General features: G+C 33.7%; 1 protein-coding gene across 2 annotated transcripts in view; it reads left to right on the top strand.

Moving 5' to 3' along the window:
* The window catches only part of PXDN (peroxidasin), a 140,741-nt gene that overhangs the window by 110,528 nt on the left and 10,985 nt on the right, over window positions 1-19,228 (top strand). For both annotated transcript variants that reach the window (XM_031951167.1, XM_003757904.4), the window contains 5 exons: window positions 4,200-4,308; window positions 4,935-5,092; window positions 8,765-10,268; window positions 13,739-13,873; window positions 14,788-14,996. In XM_031951167.1, the coding sequence (XP_031807027.1) occupies window positions 4,200-4,308; window positions 4,935-5,092; window positions 8,765-10,268; window positions 13,739-13,873; window positions 14,788-14,996 (2,115 nt within the window). The remainder of the gene's footprint in view (window positions 1-4,199; window positions 4,309-4,934; window positions 5,093-8,764; window positions 10,269-13,738; window positions 13,874-14,787; window positions 14,997-19,228) is intronic.

Raw genomic sequence — 19,228 nt, 5'->3', positions numbered from 1 at the left:
CAATTCTTTTCATAAGACTTATTTCTATAATGAATTTAATTATTGCTTCTGAGATATGCTGACAGTTGAAGCAAGGGTAAGTCACTCAATTTCTTAAATTCTTCAGGCAGCTCTCTAAAATTATGAAATATAGATGTGTTCTTGATGTACATTGATGAAAGGAATATCCATTTCCCTTGTTTTCCATACCAATTAAATCATTGGTTTAAATCCACCTTTTTTCTCCTCAGTAAAATTACTCTCAAAATAATAATGACTTTTAAAATTGAGGGATGCGGGATCTATTCAAGAAATGTCTGTAATTTATATTGTTTTAAAAACACACACACACACACACACACACACACACACACACACACACACAAAATCTGATTGATTAAAATAAGCTTTTTCCCCAGAAGAAAATATTTTGGTTGCAAAACAAAGTAAATCATCATTATTAATTGCCAACATAAGGTGAGATTGCATAATAAAGGAGACATGGACTTGAATCATATAATAAGATTTTAATTAGCTACTATGTGTACCACAACTGCATTAGGGACTATGGAAAATGGGTAAAGCATTTCTTTTTCTCTCAAAGAGATTAGTATCTGGTTAGAGAGAGAATACTTCTATTTACATATGGCACAGAAGGAAACAGAAGATTTTTTAGAACTAAGATTAATGGTACAGATTATAATATTATAGAATGGTGAGAAGGAGCACATCAAAGAGGGGTAAAATATACTTAAGGAAGTTTTACAGAAGGCAGACTTGAGCTGGGAAATTTCAGGATGTGTAGTATTTAAGCATATTAAGAAATACAGGAGGGGGAAATCACATGAGCTTGTGGGAAGAAAATCATTAGGTTTGTTCCAGGAAACTTCTTTGACTAAAGTGAAGGTATTTTAAGGGTTGTATTGGGATATGAAATTTGGTAAATGCTGGCCAGATTATAGAGCATTGTGAAAACTAAATTAAAAAGTTGAGGTTTACTGTAGTAAATAATATGAAGTCATGAAAGGTTTATTAGAGCAGATGAGTGATTTGATGAAATTGATGTTAATTGTGGCAGAATACAGGGTGACTTAAAGGAAGAACAACCTGAAGGCAAGAAGATTAGTTAAGAAACCACTATATTAAGCCAGGGGCCAGGAATTTGATATTAATGCCTAGATCAGAGCTATGATAGTGATGACGAAAGTTGGAGAAGAAGTGACAGATATAAAAGAATTGATAAGACCTGGAGACTGACTGTTGTGGTGTTGAAGCAAGTTAGTGATTTAATTTGTTATTTATTTATTTTAGTGAAAAGAGCCCTGGATTTGGAATAAAATGACATGGATTCTGCTTCTTTCAGAACCACAGAATTTTATAATTTCAATGTTTTATTCCAACCTAAAACTTGAAAGGAATACCAACCAAAAGGTTTTCAGCCAGTTTATATTTAAAGATAGTTCAATGAGGGATATCAGTCATTACTTCAGATATAACTCTTTATATTCTTGTTATTTTCAATCATTACCCTATTTGGGGTTTTCTTGGTAAAGATATTAAAGTGGTTCGCCATTTCCTTCAGATCATTTTACAGAGGAAGAAACTGAAGCAAACAAAGTAACTTGACTTGTCTACAGTCACACAATTAATAAGTGTCTGAAGACAGATTTGATCTCAGGAAGATGAACCTTCTTTTAGCCACTTTGCCACCCAACTGCTCTCTTTATATTATTGGATAACCCTAATTATTATAAGAAGGTGTTTTTCCCCCCTCCTTTCATCAAGGCTAAATTCTCTTCTTTGAAGCATCTAGCCCTTCTTTTTGGTTCTTTAAAATTTAATTTGTTTTCCATGTGTTATAAGAGAGATGTCACTTAATCTGAATCTTCTGTGTTCTGGTTTCCTTTCTTCTGATGGCAGCTAAGTGGTGCAGTGGGTAGAGTACTGCTTCTAGAATAAAGGAAAACAAATTTAATTTGGCTTCTGACACTTACTAGCTGTGTATCCTTGGCAAGTTGCTTAAATTCTATTTTCCTTAGTTCCTTCAGCTGTAAAATGGGGACAATAATAATCCTTCTTCCCCAGCTCCCCGGAAGTGATCAGACGAGACATTTGTAAAATGTTCAGCACATACTGGTACATAGTAGTCACTAGATAAATGTTAGCTTCTGCTATTGTTTCATTGTCATTATTATTTTCAAAAAAATAAAACAAAACAACCCATTTCCTTCAACTGATCTTAATATAGATAGCAACTTTGGGAAAATCACTTTATCTCCTTGGGTCTGAGTTTCCTGATCTATAAAATGAAAAATGTTGATAGATAATCTCTAAAATCCCTTTGAACTTTTTTATTCTGTGACCTTATAATTAGAGGAGAAAAAAAATCTCTCCATGGTCTTGAATTTGAGAAAATGAGGACAGTTCTGGGCATGTGCCCTGCCACTGTCTCCCATCCCAGATAGAAGCTTCTTAGCCTCCCTTCATTTATCCTACTTAAATCAGGATGATCAACTACCATTTCATAAAAAAAGGATGCCCATAGTTTTCTTTTTCTATCTTTATGAGTGTTCCACTTCTTTCAGTTTCCAAGTAGTAGTGGCAAGAAAGCACTCTGAAAAGGACAAACAGACTTATTGGAATTAGGAACAAACTCTGATACTTGTATTTGTAGAGTCACCTTTCTGATGTGGTGCTGTGGGTGAATCTAGTATCTCTAAAGAAGACTATGGAAATCATAATATCTAACTTACTTCTATGCTCCTTTGAAGACTAATTTTAAAAGAAGTTTTTAAAATCCTTTTTTTTTATGTCACTGGCATTTCTTTCCTCCCTCAATCCATTAAACTATTAATCCATTTTAAGAAAGAAAAATAATCAGTATTTCAAAGTCTGTGAAGCTCTTTGCATACAATTTGCCTCATATGATCATCATCATAACCCTGTGAAAGGAGAACATTGCCAGCATTATTAGCATCCCAATTTTACAGATGAGGAAGCTAAGCTCATAAAGGTTAATTGATTTGCTAAGTATGAAAGTTGGGACGCGAACCTAGATCTTTTGTAATTCTTAGTCCAACATATGCAAGAACTTTCCATTATTATATGTTTATATAATAATTATATAACAAAATTACATTTAGCTCAAATAAAGATAATAAAAACAGCTGATATTTACATAGTACTTATGTGTACTAGGCTTAGTGCTTTATAATTATTTTGTCATTTGATTCTCATAACCCTTGGAGGTAGGTCCTATTATTATCTTCATTTTACAGAGGAGGAAATTGAGGCAAAGAGGTTAAATGACATGTACAGGGTCACACAACTAGTGTCTGTGTATGTATATATATATATATATATTCAGGTGTAGATATATATATATATATATATATATATATATATATATATCTGAAGTCATATTTGAACTTTTCTTCCTGACTTTAGGCCAGTGTTCCATTTATTACACCACTGTGTGTATGTGTGTAGATATATACATAATATACATGTATACATTTATATATATGTATAGTGTGTGTATATATATGTATGTGTATGTATACACATGCTTAATTATATTATGTATCCTAAATTATATATACTTTTTGGGCTCAGGGAGGAGGGGGAAATGAAAACTTTTTCTGTAGAGGTCTAAAATCTAAAATAATGTCTCTTCAGCCAGCTTGTGGCCACTCAGATTTCTAGACCAGGTGTCACTATTAGTAATTCTAAAAAATTCAGAATGGTTCCATTAATTCTGCTTTTACATCACATTAGGTCATGGGGAGAAGAAATCTACTTGTCTGCTTAGATATGCTAAAATTTAAAGATAAATGCAAAATCCATCTGAGGTTAATTTATGTGATTAATGCTATTCACTCTGTTCTGGGCCATTCACCACAGTTTATTGTTAACTTTTCCCATTACTTTGTCATGAAGCAATTAAGCAACTCACTGTTTAGACAGCTTAATTTCCCACTCATACCTACAGAATCTTGTCTGGAAAAATGAAAAGCCTTAATTTCTTCACAATACAAAGCAAATATCTTTGAATTCAGTTTGTGATGAGTAACAAACTTTGGTTTTTAAAAAAAGAGCCTGAGACAAAAAAAAGTGGCCTTCTTTGTAAGTTTCAGTGATGTAGTGTCTAGACATAATTTTATGAGTAACATGTATAGGTATTTTTTCTGGTAATGTGCAATTTCTTGGTACTTTCATAGTTCCTGATGTCAGTCGAAATGGAGATCCTTTCGTAGCCACTTCAATTGTGGAAGCAATAGCAACAGTTGACAGAGCCATCAATTCAACACGGACACATCTGTTTGACAGGTAGGATAGAGATTTTTTTTAAAAAAAGAATTGAATCCTCAGCTCCTCTGATTGGGATAATTAAAAAAAAATTCTATACACATCCATACAGAAATTTTATTGATCTTCTGTTTGCTGCTGAAGGACTCGACTGCTTTTTAGTTTTTAAATAGCAAACAACATTGACATTCTGGCTAATTTTTATGGCTTCCCACTTAACTGGAAAAGATGGCTTTCCAAATAGGAGCATAGCAATGATTCACAAATAAAACATCCACCTAATTTGAACTGCTTTGTTACTTTAATGATCTTATAGAATCAAAATATTTCAAAAACAATTAGCATATTTATCACATACTGAGCTCTTAAATGTTGCATTTTAATCAAGGTTGTGTTTTCTTTTGTATTAATTGCAGATTTTTTTCTTTTTAAAAAATTTTGCTTTCTGCTTTGGGATGAGTGAATAAGGTATAGTACATTCTTTTTCTATAGATTATTCAGCTGTAGAAATAGCAAAAAGCAAATATTTCATTTCTGTATATTGGTGGTTTGTTTCTTTATCTTCTCTTTTTCTTCAACTTTCTTCTAGTTTTATGATCTCATGATTTGTGTTTTCTTCTTTTTTTTTCTCCCTTTTAACTTGTTAGCCGCCCTCGTTCCCCAAATGACTTGTTGGCCTTATTTCGATACCCAAGAGATCCTTATACGGTGGAACAAGCAAGAGCTGGAGAAATATTTGAAAGGACCTTGCAGCTTATACAGGAGCATGTACAGCATGGTTTGATGGTCGACCTGAATGGAACAAGTTAGTAATTCACTTAAACTATTAAGTATCTAATGTGTGCCAGGTACTGGAATTGCTAAGACAAAAACACCCCAATTCGTGCCCTCAAGTACCTTACATTCTATGAAGAGGAAATGACACAGAGAGTAAAACTACAAAAAAAATCTAAGTAATTTTTTGAGAAAACAGCATGGGAGAGGAACAGAGGAAAAAAAAATAGTAATTAATTCCAGAATAAAAATTTGTGATGTCTCTTTCCCTTCTCTTCTTCTTCTTCCTCTTCCTCTCCCTCCACCACCATTTTTCTCTTCGTTCCTTTTCCCATCCCCCTTTTATTTCCTGTAGTTATTGTAGAAATGAATGAAAGGATCATTTTAGTCTTCAAGTGCTGCATCTTTAGTTTTTTTTTAATCCATATATCTCCAAAAAACTAATTTGACTTCTCTTAGCAATTAAGGTAGAAAAACTTTTATAGTTTTTAAAAAAATAATTGAAAATATTGATAGTGACTAGACTTGTGATTTTATTAGCATACAAAATGGGTGGATGAGGAACCTTCCTCTATCAATTCAGGTCAGCACTATCTCTGCAAGTTAATTGTGCACAGTACTGAGAAGTTAAGGTCTACACTATGTAGTGTGTATTTCAGAGATAGGGGTTGATACCAGGTGTTCTTGGCTCTAAAGCTCTAATCTATCTATTAATCCCTGCTAGCATCTGCAGTAACAAGAGAGCATTTTAGCTTTAAAAAATTTACAGTATTGATAGCTGATTTTTTGTGAGTCCTTTTTTCATTTCCCATTTTCAAAATTTGGGCACACTATTTTTAACTCACCATATTCTTTCATTTTAATTTTTTGTAACATTCTGACTTTAATAAGTTATTCTTTAAGAAATGCCACAGAGATACCCCACACTGAATTATTAACATGTGTTTTGACATTTATATTGTAGAATGTTGTGGAACATTCCAGTAGGCTTTCTAGTCATGATTCCTTGTTAAAATGGCCAATTTCTGGCTTGATAAGGGTACTGATATTGGCCTCTCCTAAAATTAAATGTATACACAGGAAGGAGAGGCATATATTTGAAAATAGTTCTTTCTCAATATGGAAGTAGAATGTCCCTCTTCTCTCTATTCTTCTCCCCTCCTCCCTTCCTGAGGTAGAAAGCAACTTAATATATGTTATACATATACAGTTATTTTCTACTAGAATACTCAAATTGAAAGAAAGAAAGGAAAGAAGTAAGGAAGAAAGGAAGAGAAAAAGTAGCAAGTTTCAGTTTGCATTCAGACTATCAGTTAGAGATAGGTCTTTTATCATGAGTCCTTTGAGATTGGCTTGGACCCCATTATATTGTTGAGAATAGCTTAACTTAATCACAATTCTTTATGTTATAGTATTCAGTGATTATGTGCAATGTTCTCCTGGTTCTATTCACTTTGCTTAGCATTAGTACATGCAAATCTTCCCAGGTTTTTTGAAATCATCTGTCTTGTCATTTCTAACAGCATAATAATATTCCATCACAATCATGGCAGCTTTTTTTTTTTTTAACCATCCTCAATTGATAGGCTTCTCTTTGATTTCTAATTCCTAACCACCACAAAAAGAGCTACTATAAATATTTTTTGTACAAATAGGTCCTTATCTTTTTTTTTTTTTTTTTTAGCTTTCTTTGAACTATAGACTTAACAGTGGTATTGCTGGATCAGAATTTTTGAATAGATTTACAGTTTTTTGAAATGCCCAGTAGTTTTGAGGACAATACGAGTGAGATAGACTTGAAGGATTCATTCATCATATTTTAAGCACCTAGTGAATACAAAACTGTGAGCCACTTTTCGGGGTTGCTGGAATATATTAAGTTTAAGGCTCTATCCCTGCTCTCATGGAACTTTTAGTCTAATAGGGGAAATCTATATATGAAACTGTCATTGAATATTTATAAAAGTTCCTAATGCTCAAATAATTCCCATTCCTATTTTATTCTGAAACATTGCTTAATCTACTAGTGAAACTATCTTTTAATTTGTTAAACCATATGTCATACCAGTTTTAAACTATGTTTAATTTGTTAAAAATTCTGAACTTGCAATGCAAGCTGATTTTATTTACTCAAATACACTGAATCTATGTGTGTATGTGTGTGTGTGTGTGTGCATACTATATATTATATCTACACACTAGGCTAGATCATATCTTTCATAGTAGGACATGAAAAAGTCCTCTGGGTAAGTACTGGATCATTGTATAATTTCTCTGTATTTGAGACCTTTATTTTAGGAATCTGATATATGGTATCTTGCCTAAGATTTATAACTACAAGGTATGGAAATGATGACACTATATTATTAAAGCTACTAAAACTTGACATGAGTCACACACAAAAATTGATAAGAAGTAATTTCATGTTCTATCTATTTTGATGTTCATGATTGAGAATTTCACTGTGGCTTCCTAAAAAGTTAACTGTAATTATATGGAGCAATATTTCAATCCCATCAACTTAAGTATTGTAAAATTTAAATCACTTGAGTTTAATTTTTTTTAAGGAAAACTAGATTCATATAATATAATATTTTTTTCTCAAGTGATTCACCAATTAGTAATTATTTTTCTACATTTCTTACCGACTTTCATCTATTTCTGCTTCCATAGGGAATATATTTGAAGGAAATTCATAAACTCATTGATCTGAAAGGAACTTTAGAAATCATAAAGTATGTTTCCTTCACACACATTTCCTTGTTATTGTTGTTGGGTTTTTTGGGGGAAAGAGGTTGTAATGGACATTATATAATAATGGATATTGACATAGCTCTTTAAGCATGGCAAAGTGATTTACATACATAATCTATTAGTCCTTACAACAGTTGGTTTTTTTTAAATTTGGGACTATTATTCTCATTTTATGATTAGGAAAGTAAGGCCAAGAGAGATAAACTAATTTGCTCAGGGTCACATAGCCATATGTGACTTATGACTTAATATGACTTAAAGGTGGGATTTAAATTTAAGCCTTTTCATTTATAAGACCAGCACTTTCTCCACTATTTCATGGTGCCTATTTGTCAATTCTCTATTCATCCCTCACTCCATTAGATAGGGAAGTGATCAACTGAGGTCCAGAGACAGGGAGGGTCTTGATAAAGGGCATACAACTAATAAGTAGTAGAGTCACAATTTGGACTGTAGTATACTGGCAATAATTCCAGTGTCTTTTCTTTTTATCCTAAAAGGGTTTGGTTATATCTAGACCATTCCATTGCCTATTTATTTAATTATTTATTTATTTATCCATTTATTTTTAGAACCTAGATCTATCAAGTGACCCACATTGGATACTTATTTACTTCTTACAATATACACAACATACAATTGATTTCTTCAGGTTCCATCTCTCTATATGAGATAAGTGATAATTCTATCATTACATCAGTGCCTCAATTTTTGTTATTCAATTCAATTTAATATAACTTTCTTAACATGCTAGGTAGGCATTAATAAAAAAAAGACAAATATAACTTTACCTTTAAGGAGCTTATGTTTTACTTTGATGTTAGCATAATTTGACATTTCATTCAAGGGAGTGAAAAAATGTTAATAAAATTTTGGGTAGCAATTTATTTTGCATCTTTTCTACAAATGAAAAAATCATTTGGGTTCTTGTTTTTGGTCTTCTTTTTAGGCTACCATTACAATGATCTTGTTTCTCCTCAGTACCTAAGTCTGATCGCAAATCTGTCTGGCTGCACTGCCCATAGACGAGTGAACAACTGTTCAGATATGTGCTTTCATCAGAAATATAGGACCCATGATGGAACTTGCAATAACCTGCAACATCCAATGTGGGGTGCATCTCTAACTGCCTTTGAACGACTTTTAAAATCTGTGTATGAAAATGGGTTTAACTTGCCACGAGGTATTAATCCTAATAGACTTTATAATGGACACCCGCTCCCTATGCCTCGTCTGGTTTCTACCACTTTGATAGGGACAGAATCAATTACCCCTGATGAGCATTTCACCCACATGACAATGCAGTGGGGGCAGTTTCTCGACCATGACTTAGATTCCACAGTTGTTGCTCTCAGCCAAGCCCGGTTTTCTGATGGTCAGCACTGCAGTTCTGTCTGCACCAATGATCCTCCCTGCTTTTCCATCATGGTTCCACCCAATGATCACAGAGTCAGAAATGGTGCCCGTTGTATGTTTTTTGTACGTTCTAGCCCAGTGTGTGGCAGTGGAATGACCTCTCTGCTCATGAACTCCGTCTATCCCCGAGAACAGATCAACCAGCTCACATCATATATAGATGCATCTAATGTTTATGGGAGCTCGGATCATGAAGCCCGGGAAATCAGAGATTTGGCCAGCCACAGAGGCCTCCTGAGACAAGGCATAGTGCAGAGATCAGGGAAGCCTCTTCTTCCCTTTGCAACTGGCCCACCAACTGAATGCATGCGAGATGAGAATGAAAGTCCCATCCCTTGCTTCTTGGCTGGAGATCACCGTGCTAATGAACAGCTTGGGCTGACCAGCATGCACACGCTGTGGTTTCGAGAACATAATCGTATTGCTACTGAATTACTGAAACTCAATCCCCATTGGGATGGTGACACTATCTATTATGAGACACGTAAAATTGTTGGTGCAGAGATGCAACATATCACATATAACCACTGGCTACCTAAGATCTTCGGCGAAGTTGGGATGAAGATGCTTGGGGAATATAAAGGTTACGATCCCAGTGTTAACTCTGGCATTTTCAATGCCTTTGCGACAGCAGCTTTTAGGTTTGGTCACACACTTGTCAATCCACTACTCTATCGACTAGATGAGAACTTTGATCCTATCCCACAGGGCCACATACCTCTACACAAGGCCTTTTTCTCACCATTCCGGATTGTCAATGAAGGGGGCATTGACCCCCTCCTAAGGGGATTGTTTGGTGTTGCCGGAAAGATGCGGGTGCCATCTCAATTACTGAATACCGAGCTTACAGAGAGGCTGTTCTCTATGGCTCATACAGTGGCCCTGGATCTGGCAGCCATCAACATCCAGCGGGGCCGAGATCATGGTATTCCACCCTATCATGACTTTAGAGTATACTGTAATCTTTCCTCTGCTGCTACTTTTGAAGATTTGAGAAATGAAATTAAAAATCCTGACATTCGAGAGAAACTTAGAGGGTAAGTTTCAAAGAAAACTTGGACATTTCTTCTGAAATAGTATACAAACTTTAGGGGGGAGAACGGTGATAGGTTACATCATGTTCATGAATATGTCACAAAAAGTGCAATGATATCTCATTGTAAAAGGCATATTATAAACATCCTGAAATATTCCAAAACGTAAACCATCAGGGTTGCCAAGAGAAGAAAGAGATCATTCAGAAATACTAAGATAAGGCTTCTTTAGCTAATACTCAGTACTTTTTCTCTTTTGATGCCCCCAAAACCATAGCTAGGGAAAGAGTGATATGTAATAATTCAGACTTATTCATGATGCTGGATGGCTGTCAAGTTATGTAACTACCCTGGTCTCTGAAGAGTAAACATTGTATGTCACTCAAGGGGCACTGTAGAGGCCCATAATGTGCATGGGATATAAGAAGACCCCCAGCATATTGAGTGGACCCCTTAGGGAAGATTGATTGGAGGTACAGAGAAGAATCATGCATGATGAGGAGCTGTGTGAGGAGACATGCAACACATCAAAAAGATCCCAGATCTATTAAAGTATTATTGTACTCCTAATTCAAACATTCTATTTAGGAGTAATTGTTAGTTTTTAGAAAAAAGGGAATTTAGTAAGGTGGTACTGGTAAAACAGTTGATTTAAGACATTCCCCTAAGGTCTATGCAGTATCCCAAATGAATGTATAGAATTTAGAGGAAAATGGGACCAAGCTTAGAGAGTAAGGGATAAATCATAGATCTTTGTTGCTAGAAGTCCTTTTCTCACCCATTTGGGATGCTCAAGATGTTCTACTTTTATGGTGTAACTTTTTTGATAGGCACTTTGTAGAGCTGTGAATCTATATCTGCTCTGTCCTTGGCACTTTATTTTATTCTTTCCAGCCACTAGTTTCCTAGGGGCATGATGCTAAAGTACTGATAGGAAGATGGAAATTCCCAAATCCTCTGGATTTTTCAAAGATTACAAGGTCCTACTCCAGCCAAAGACTGGAAGACTAAGGCCAAACCCAAAACCTCTAATTGTCCCTCAGGTGGTTCTTCCTTTGGAGTTTTTATTGAGATGTCATATTTGCTCCAATTTCTGTAATAAATCCAGTTGTCAACTCACTTGTTACTTTATGTGATATCTAAAGCATGACCAAATTTCCTCAGCTTATGTGAACAAGATTCTTGGTGCAATGTCAATCCCAGTGAAAAAACTTTCACATTTGATCTAAAATGTATAATTGATTAAATTTAAAAATTACATTGGAATTTGTTTGCATCTGTTTAAGATATCAGGACATCTTATAACTTACTTGTGGACTAAGGAGTCTTTATTAATTTGCCCAACAAAATTTTCATTCTCTTATTTTTGATGTTTGCTCTTCTTAGCAAATCCATTGGAATCTGGCAAAATCCATAATCGAAACATTTGACTAATTCTGCAGTAACTTGGGAAGGTTCTGTATTTCATTTTAAAATTCGTTCTCCATTGCTTAAACAATCACAGGAAAAGTTTGTACAGCACAATTTATAATCAGATTTGGTAATTAGCATTTTTCTCTACTTCCAAATGTGATTTTACAATGTGACAAACAAGCACCTTTCTACAAAGCTGTAATAGGTTAATGCCTTTTTTGTTTTCTTGCAAAAAGGACCTTCCCCTCCCCTAAACAATAAAAAAAAAAAAGGAAATGAGTAAAAGGAAAAGACAAATAAGCCTTCCTTCTTCAAAGGAAAGCCTGGTCCCTTCCAAAATTCCCTGAGCTCATCTCACAGAGATTGAGATCACTCCCCCCCCCCCTTCCTCTTCAGGTGAAAAACCAAACTGCTGTGTAGCAACACTTGGGTCCTGGCTCTCTTCCCCACAAAGAGGTTTATATCCTGGCTCAGACCAGTACCAATTTTGTGGTATTACAGTTAAACTCCCAGGATTCAGAGGACACTGAGGTACTTCATTCTCTCCCTTTTTATTTAAAATTCCAAAGTCCATTGACACAAGGATTATGGCTTATGACTTTTGAAAAATATCATATTACAAAAAAATATACTGCAACAAAATTTTAATTGGATCTAAAGTGGACTAGAATCTTTTACTCTCTTTCTTTTATTTAAGATTTCAAAGTATATTTATACAGATAAATTTTAGTCTGTTTTAAAAAATATACATCATGTTACCAAAATTTGTAAGAAACCAAAACCAAGATGGCTGTTAATGGTTGACTTGAAATCCATCATAACTCAGGAGTATCTTTCTGAAATTGAAAATATATTGGACAGGCTTAATAAACAAATGAAAATCATAATTATAGACCTCTATTATACATACAATTTCAGAAAATGTCAACTGTCTCAGAGAATAAATCCCTAGTCCTTGTTATAAAATTGTTCCTCTCCTTTTTGATAGTATTTGTTTTATTTGAAGAAGTCTGATCATCTTAATCTATCATATAGGACACAATTTCCATTGGTTCTACACCTTAAAAACTTATAGATTTTTGTATAGCAAGATCTAGAATTATTTAATTGGAAAGGGACTTGAGGTTATTTGCTTCCAAAAATGTGAGTGAACCTCCAGATACATATGTTGTACTATCTTTTCTGTTTCTAATGTGTTTAGAATAATGTGTATATAGATGGTCCATACCTGGTAGATTGTACCCTAAGTATTCATAAGATTCTTTGTTCTTCATAAACATCCTACTTGATTCAATTTGAATCCACTGATTATAGTATAATTGTATTAGGGAAAGGCTCATTGATGAACAACCTGAATTATTGGGTGGTTATATGGCTTGCCTGAGGTCACACAACTCAGTGTTTGAAGTAAAGTTTGAACTCAGATCTTCCTGATTTCTAAGTCCAGTGCTCTGTTATTTAGGGGTAGCTAGGTGGTGCCGTAGTGCATGGAGGATATTCTGCTACGAGTCAGGATTGCTCACCTTCCTGAGTTCAGATGTGTCCTTCTCATTTTACTCTACATCAGTTCAAAATGATGTTCAAGTGACACCCATTCCCTCTACCCCAACATCTTCCTTATTACTGTAGAATTCTACTTACATTTCTGTCTCCACAATATGAGATTTATTCTTCTTTAAATTTTGTGATTTTTTTTGTTAGCCTTATCAAAGAGGCCATAATATATAGAAGTATCATGAAAGAAAGTAGGTTTTTTTGAGTTTTTTTTTATTTGCTTGAGTTTTATCAAAAGTTACTTTTTGCTAAGGACAAGAGCATAAATAAAAAATTAAAAATACAAGGAAGAAAGCAAGAAGTCACCAAAGAATATTTTTCTTATTAACTTGTTAAATATAGTGGTATATATATTTTTTTAAAAAAATCTATAGAAGAGTTCATAATTTGATTTACAATCTCTTTTTGCTTTTTGTGTATTGATAACTACTAAAGTCGTAATAAGAAAATCTTAAAAATAACTATGTCTTTGTCAAGGAAATTTAAAATGTTTTTTAATGTCATAGATTATATGGCTCACCATTGAATATAGATTTATTTCCTGCTCTCATGGTGGAAGATTTGGTTCCTGGCAGCCGACTAGGCCCAACTTTGATGTGCCTTCTAAGTACTCAATTTAAACGTCTACGAGATGGGGACAGGTAATTTGCATGCTCTGAGCAATATTTCATTGGAATACCAACTAAAGTTTAATGAGTGTGCACTAATAGTGCCAAAATATTTATTAGTATCATTATGCTAGGATGTAGGAGAGGTAGGAAGGAGAATGATACAGATCTTCTATATTGAGATTAACTGGGAAGAAAAAGTATTCTTTATTCTTAGTAGTTTTTTTTTCAAAATAATAACTTGTTTGATTATCCTTTCTCAGCAATATATATCTTGGAATATATCTTGGAAAGCCAAATTAACTATATTATAATGTTTGCACAGTTTAAATAATAATTTTGCTAAATAAAATCTTCAGGGATACTTTATGAGGAATGTACCATTATAAAAGTTTATAGTTTCTTTGATGAATTATACAGATGTTTTTAAAGTTCTAGATTTAATCTGTATTATAGTATAAGATACTCAATGTATGAACTTATACCAAGACTTCCACAATTCCCTTCATTCAGTTATTAACTTACTCCCAAAGGATGTAGCCTTTTTTTGTTTGTTTATGATCTTTTTAAAGGCTAGCTTATTGGAGAATTTAATTTCTTTCCTTACAAAAAAAGACCAGCTGTTTTGTGTTCCATGATATTATTTCATAGAATATTAGAATTTGGAATAGACTTGAGAAATTATGTATTCCATTTACCTCATTTCCATCTAACAAAACTGAACCCCTGGAGAGGATGAGGGACTTTTCCAAGATCCTTTAACTATCTGCAGTTGTCTCACATTATAAGTGAGTCTGACAAGAATCAGAAAGAATGCTCTCATGAAGTTAAACTTTGAGGCTTAGAGGAATTGCTTTCCATTTCATCTAGTTGTTTTGGGGTTTATTTTTGCTTATTTGACCCTATTTTTTTCTCTTTCTTCCCTCCTTTCTTTACCCAAACTACAGATTATGGTATGAAAACCCTGGAGTATTTAGCCCTGCTCAGTTGACACAAATCAAGCAAACATCCCTTGCCCGAATTTTGTGTGACAATTCTGACAACATCACTCATGTGCAAAGGGATGTCTTTAGAGTGGCTGAATTTCCACATGGATATAGTAACTGTGATGAAATCCCAAAGGTGGACCTAAGAATGTGGCAAGATTGTTGTGAAGGTCTGTATATAAAAGAAGGAAGCAAATTGGTTACTAATAATTGATATTTGGGACTATGGTGGTGGTGGGATTGATGGGATTGTGTGTGAAGCATGAACTAGGAGAAGTAACATTGGATTTGCAAGCAAAATAACTAGGTTTGAATCTGGACAGGTCAATTAAATTCTTTGAGAATAGATTTCTCAGATTGTAAAAAAAAAGGGATAATTCTTGCCTTGTATTCTTCATAGAGTTGCTGTAAAAAGTACTCAATGCATTATTTATTTTTAAAAAAAACTTTTTTTTCTGCAATCACCTTCAGAGAACTACCTTATATATAAGACTGCTTTGAGAAGCATATAGTCCTCTACTTACAAATGGTGCCATTGATGTAGTTGGTATTAGCTTGAATCTGTCCCACAGATCTTATAAGGCCCATTAAATCATTTGCTAAAGCAACTGCAGGAAATGGTGAGCTAAAATTTATGCAACTTCTTACTGCTGGAGTTCTTCAAGTTGATAATTTTGTATGGCTTTGGAATGATGTTATAAATATCCAAATGACCTTTGGCAGAAAAAAAATTTCCCACCCTGCTCTGGAAGGTCAAGAATCTTTTTGGACTAGACTGCCATAGTCCAGACTAATCTTAAGTATTGTTCTTCGTTACTTGCCTTGATAGTTTTCTATAGGCAGTGTTCTGTTTTAATTGTCTCATAGATTTTATTTCTATTCCTGACTTTACCTTTATACCTTTCTTTGAATTTATGTTTCCTTGTTTGATTTCCTAGTTCAATATTTCAAAACACATGTAATTTCAGCAATGGTGGTCCTGCTTTACCAGAGACAAGGATCCTGGTTGCTGACTCCTAATCTAGTATTCTTCTCTCCAGTGGACCACATGTTTCTTTGTTTGACTGAGCATGTAATTTCACTAAAATAGAGAGTTCCTAGTAGAGAAGTCTTTCTGTCAATAAAGATCACCCTTTCTAGTGTTTGAGGCACTGGGTGGTTTGATTTTCTCTGGATAAACAGTATGTGACAGATGCAGGGATGTACCTAAGTCAACTTCACTGTTACAGTGAGGAAAAAAATAAAAAAAAAAAACTAGCTCTTTTCTTGATTCTGTGTCTCTGGGTATCTCTCTCTTGGTTTCTCTCTCTCTCTCCCCCCAACCGCCATGACAGTTCTTGTTTTATATAAATTTGTATTATACAAATTCAACTTTATGTAAAGAATTTTGAAATTAATCTACATTCCAAAAAATAAACCTCTCCATATTAACTTTACCATACAGAATTGAGCACTCTCTCTCTGCCTCTGCCCATCAATGAGGCACTCTGTGGCCTCTCACCCCACCACCAAAAAAAAAAAGAAAATTTGATACCTGAATGCTGGGAGAAGAGACTTTATGTCTTTTTTTATTATAGTAATTTTATTTGTTTTTAATATATATTGCTTTGTGAATCATGTTGGGAGAGAAAAATCAGAGCAAAAGTGAAAAACCATAGGAGAGAGAAAAAAAACAGAAAAAAGAAAAGAACATACCATGTGTTTATTTATATTTAGTCTCCTTAGTTCTTTTTCTCGTTGCAGATGGCATTTTCTGTCCAAAATCTATTGGGACTGCTTTGGATCACTGAATCATTAAGAACCAAGTCTTTCATACATTATCACACATTCTTGCTATTTTGTGTATGTGTTCCTGGTTCTACTTGTTTTGCTCAGCATCAGTTCATGTAAATCTTTCCAGTCCTTTCTATAATCAGCTTGTTCATCATTTTTAAAAGAAAAATAATATTCCATTGTCTTCATGTACTACAGCTTGTTCAGCTATTCCTCAATTGATGAGCATCCACTCCTTTTCCAATTCTTTGCTACCACAAAAAACTCCTGTTGTAAACATTTTTACACATGTGGGTTCTTTTCCCTTCTTTATGATTTCCTTGGGATACAGACCCAGTAATGGCATTGCTGGGTCAAAGGATATGCAGAGTTTGATAATCCTTTGGGCATAGTTCCAGAATGGGTGAATCATTTCACAACTCCACCAACAATGTATTAGTGTCCCGATTTTTCCATATCCTCTCCAATATTTATCATTATCTTTTCCTGTCATCTTAGCCAATCTGAGACATGTGAGGTGGTACCTCAGAGTTGTTTTAATTTGCATTTCTCTAATCAATAGTGAGTTAGAGTATTTTTTTTCATATAACTATCAATGGCTTTAATTTCTTCATCTGAAGATTGTTATCAGTTGAGGAATGACTTGTATTCTTATGAATTTGACACAGTTATTTATATATTTTAGAAATGAGATATTTATCAGAAATAGTCTGTTAAGATTTTTTCCAGCTTTGTACTTTGGTTTTTATCTTATTTCTGTTGGTTTTGTTTGTGCAAAACCTTTTTAATTTCATGTAATCAAAGTTGTCCATTTTACCTTTCATAATGTTCTGTAGTTCTTCTTTTGGTCATTAATTCCTCCCTTCTCCAAAGATCTGATAGATAAATGATCCCTTGTTCTCCTAATTTGTTTATGGTATCCTCCTTTATGCCCAAATTATGTATCCATTTGGTAAAGATATCAAGAAATAATTGTGACAGAAAAACAAAAGGCTCATATGAAATTTTAACAAGCATATATATATATATACATACATATATATGATTCTGAATTGTAAATATCAGCAACAGTTTATCATATAATGCATCAAAGCCCATATTTTATCTACTTATCAGTTAAGTCAGCCTTCTACTAATAACATTGTACATACTATATGTAAATGTATATGTGTATACATATACATATAGATGTATGTGTGTGTATACATACAAACACAGATAAAGACAATTCTTATTTTAAGTAAGTAGATAATAAAGCAATTTTTACATAATGCAAAATTGCATAGGACTGAGAAAGGAAGGGAGAGAGACAGGAAGGGGTTTCATTCCCACCCATGGAGACAGGGAACCAGCATACAGTTCAAGAACATATAAGGGCCAAAAAAAATCCCCTAAAACAAAACAAACACACACACACACACACACACACACACACACCAGTGGAATAATTGAATACAAAAATGACTTTGGACAACATATGCAATATTCTATACTTTCACCTCTCCAAAAAAAGAGGAAAATATATTTACATTAAAAAAAATTTTTTTTAATTTTTCTATTATTTTGTACTTGTCAAACCTCATCAAACATGAGCATTTTCATATGCACAACAGAAAAAGAGAGTTATGGTCATTTCTTCCCCAAGGCTAAGATTGACCATTAAAATTACTTAATATTCAGCTTTGGTTTAATGTTTTTTTATTGCTGTTATTACAGTCACAAATGTTGAAATAATTCAATCAAGAATCATTTATTCTCAGTGGAGACCTTTTTTCCTTAAAGTTAGTAGTTTATATTCTGCTTATTCCAGCTGTTGAAAAGCTGTATCTGTTTTTTATATTCCCTCTGCATTTTTCTACTCAAAATACTTTTCCATCAGAATGTTAAGAGGGCAAGTCTTTATATTTGAGGAAAGTTGTTGTCTTATGAATCTTTGGGAAATGCCAAGACTTTTTTACTTGATCAGATACAAAAGGCCTTTTCATTTTTGATAACTAAACCAGCTTGCCTTTAGCTGCTTAAAAAGTAGCAAGCCAGATTTTCTGTTCCCTTGCTCTGAAACTCTCAGTTTCCTTTGAAAGACTTAATCTTTGGCATTCCATAGTCTTCCCATTCCATTATCTTCTAAGGAGTTTGTCAGTTAATTTGTTTGAGAAACTTAGCCATCTTTAAGATAGTTGGGTCATATTTCTTCTCATTCTCAGAACATGAGGCAGTCTAGGGTTATGTTATTTTATGGCAAACTCAATTTGACATTTATTGAGTACTCCCTATGTACGAAGCTGAAAGGACAATTAATATGCTTTGGCTGTTTTAATTTTAGGCTAAAAAACCATAACCACAGAATAGCTTGAGGAATTTAAATTTTCCTTACTAAAATCATGTGTCTTTTTCCTTTAATAAACACTCTTTTAAAGCATAGTTTACTAGGACAGTGTTTCTTCATAGCATCTGATATTAACTTATATTTGTGTGTTTTTGTTTCATCTTCAAAATTGCCTTGAATATACTCCAAATTTTACATAGTAATATCATAAATTTGTAGCTAGTAGAGATCTTAGAAATATTCTATTGCAACTTTCTTATTCTATAGATGATAACACCAATTCTTAAAGGAGTTTGATGATAT

The sequence above is a fragment of the Sarcophilus harrisii genome, chromosome 2, assembly GCF_902635505.1.
Source record: "Sarcophilus harrisii chromosome 2, mSarHar1.11, whole genome shotgun sequence".
NCBI classification, from domain to species: Eukaryota; Metazoa; Chordata; class Mammalia; order Dasyuromorphia; family Dasyuridae; genus Sarcophilus; species Sarcophilus harrisii.
This window is presented reverse-complemented; position numbering and strand designations above follow the sequence as displayed.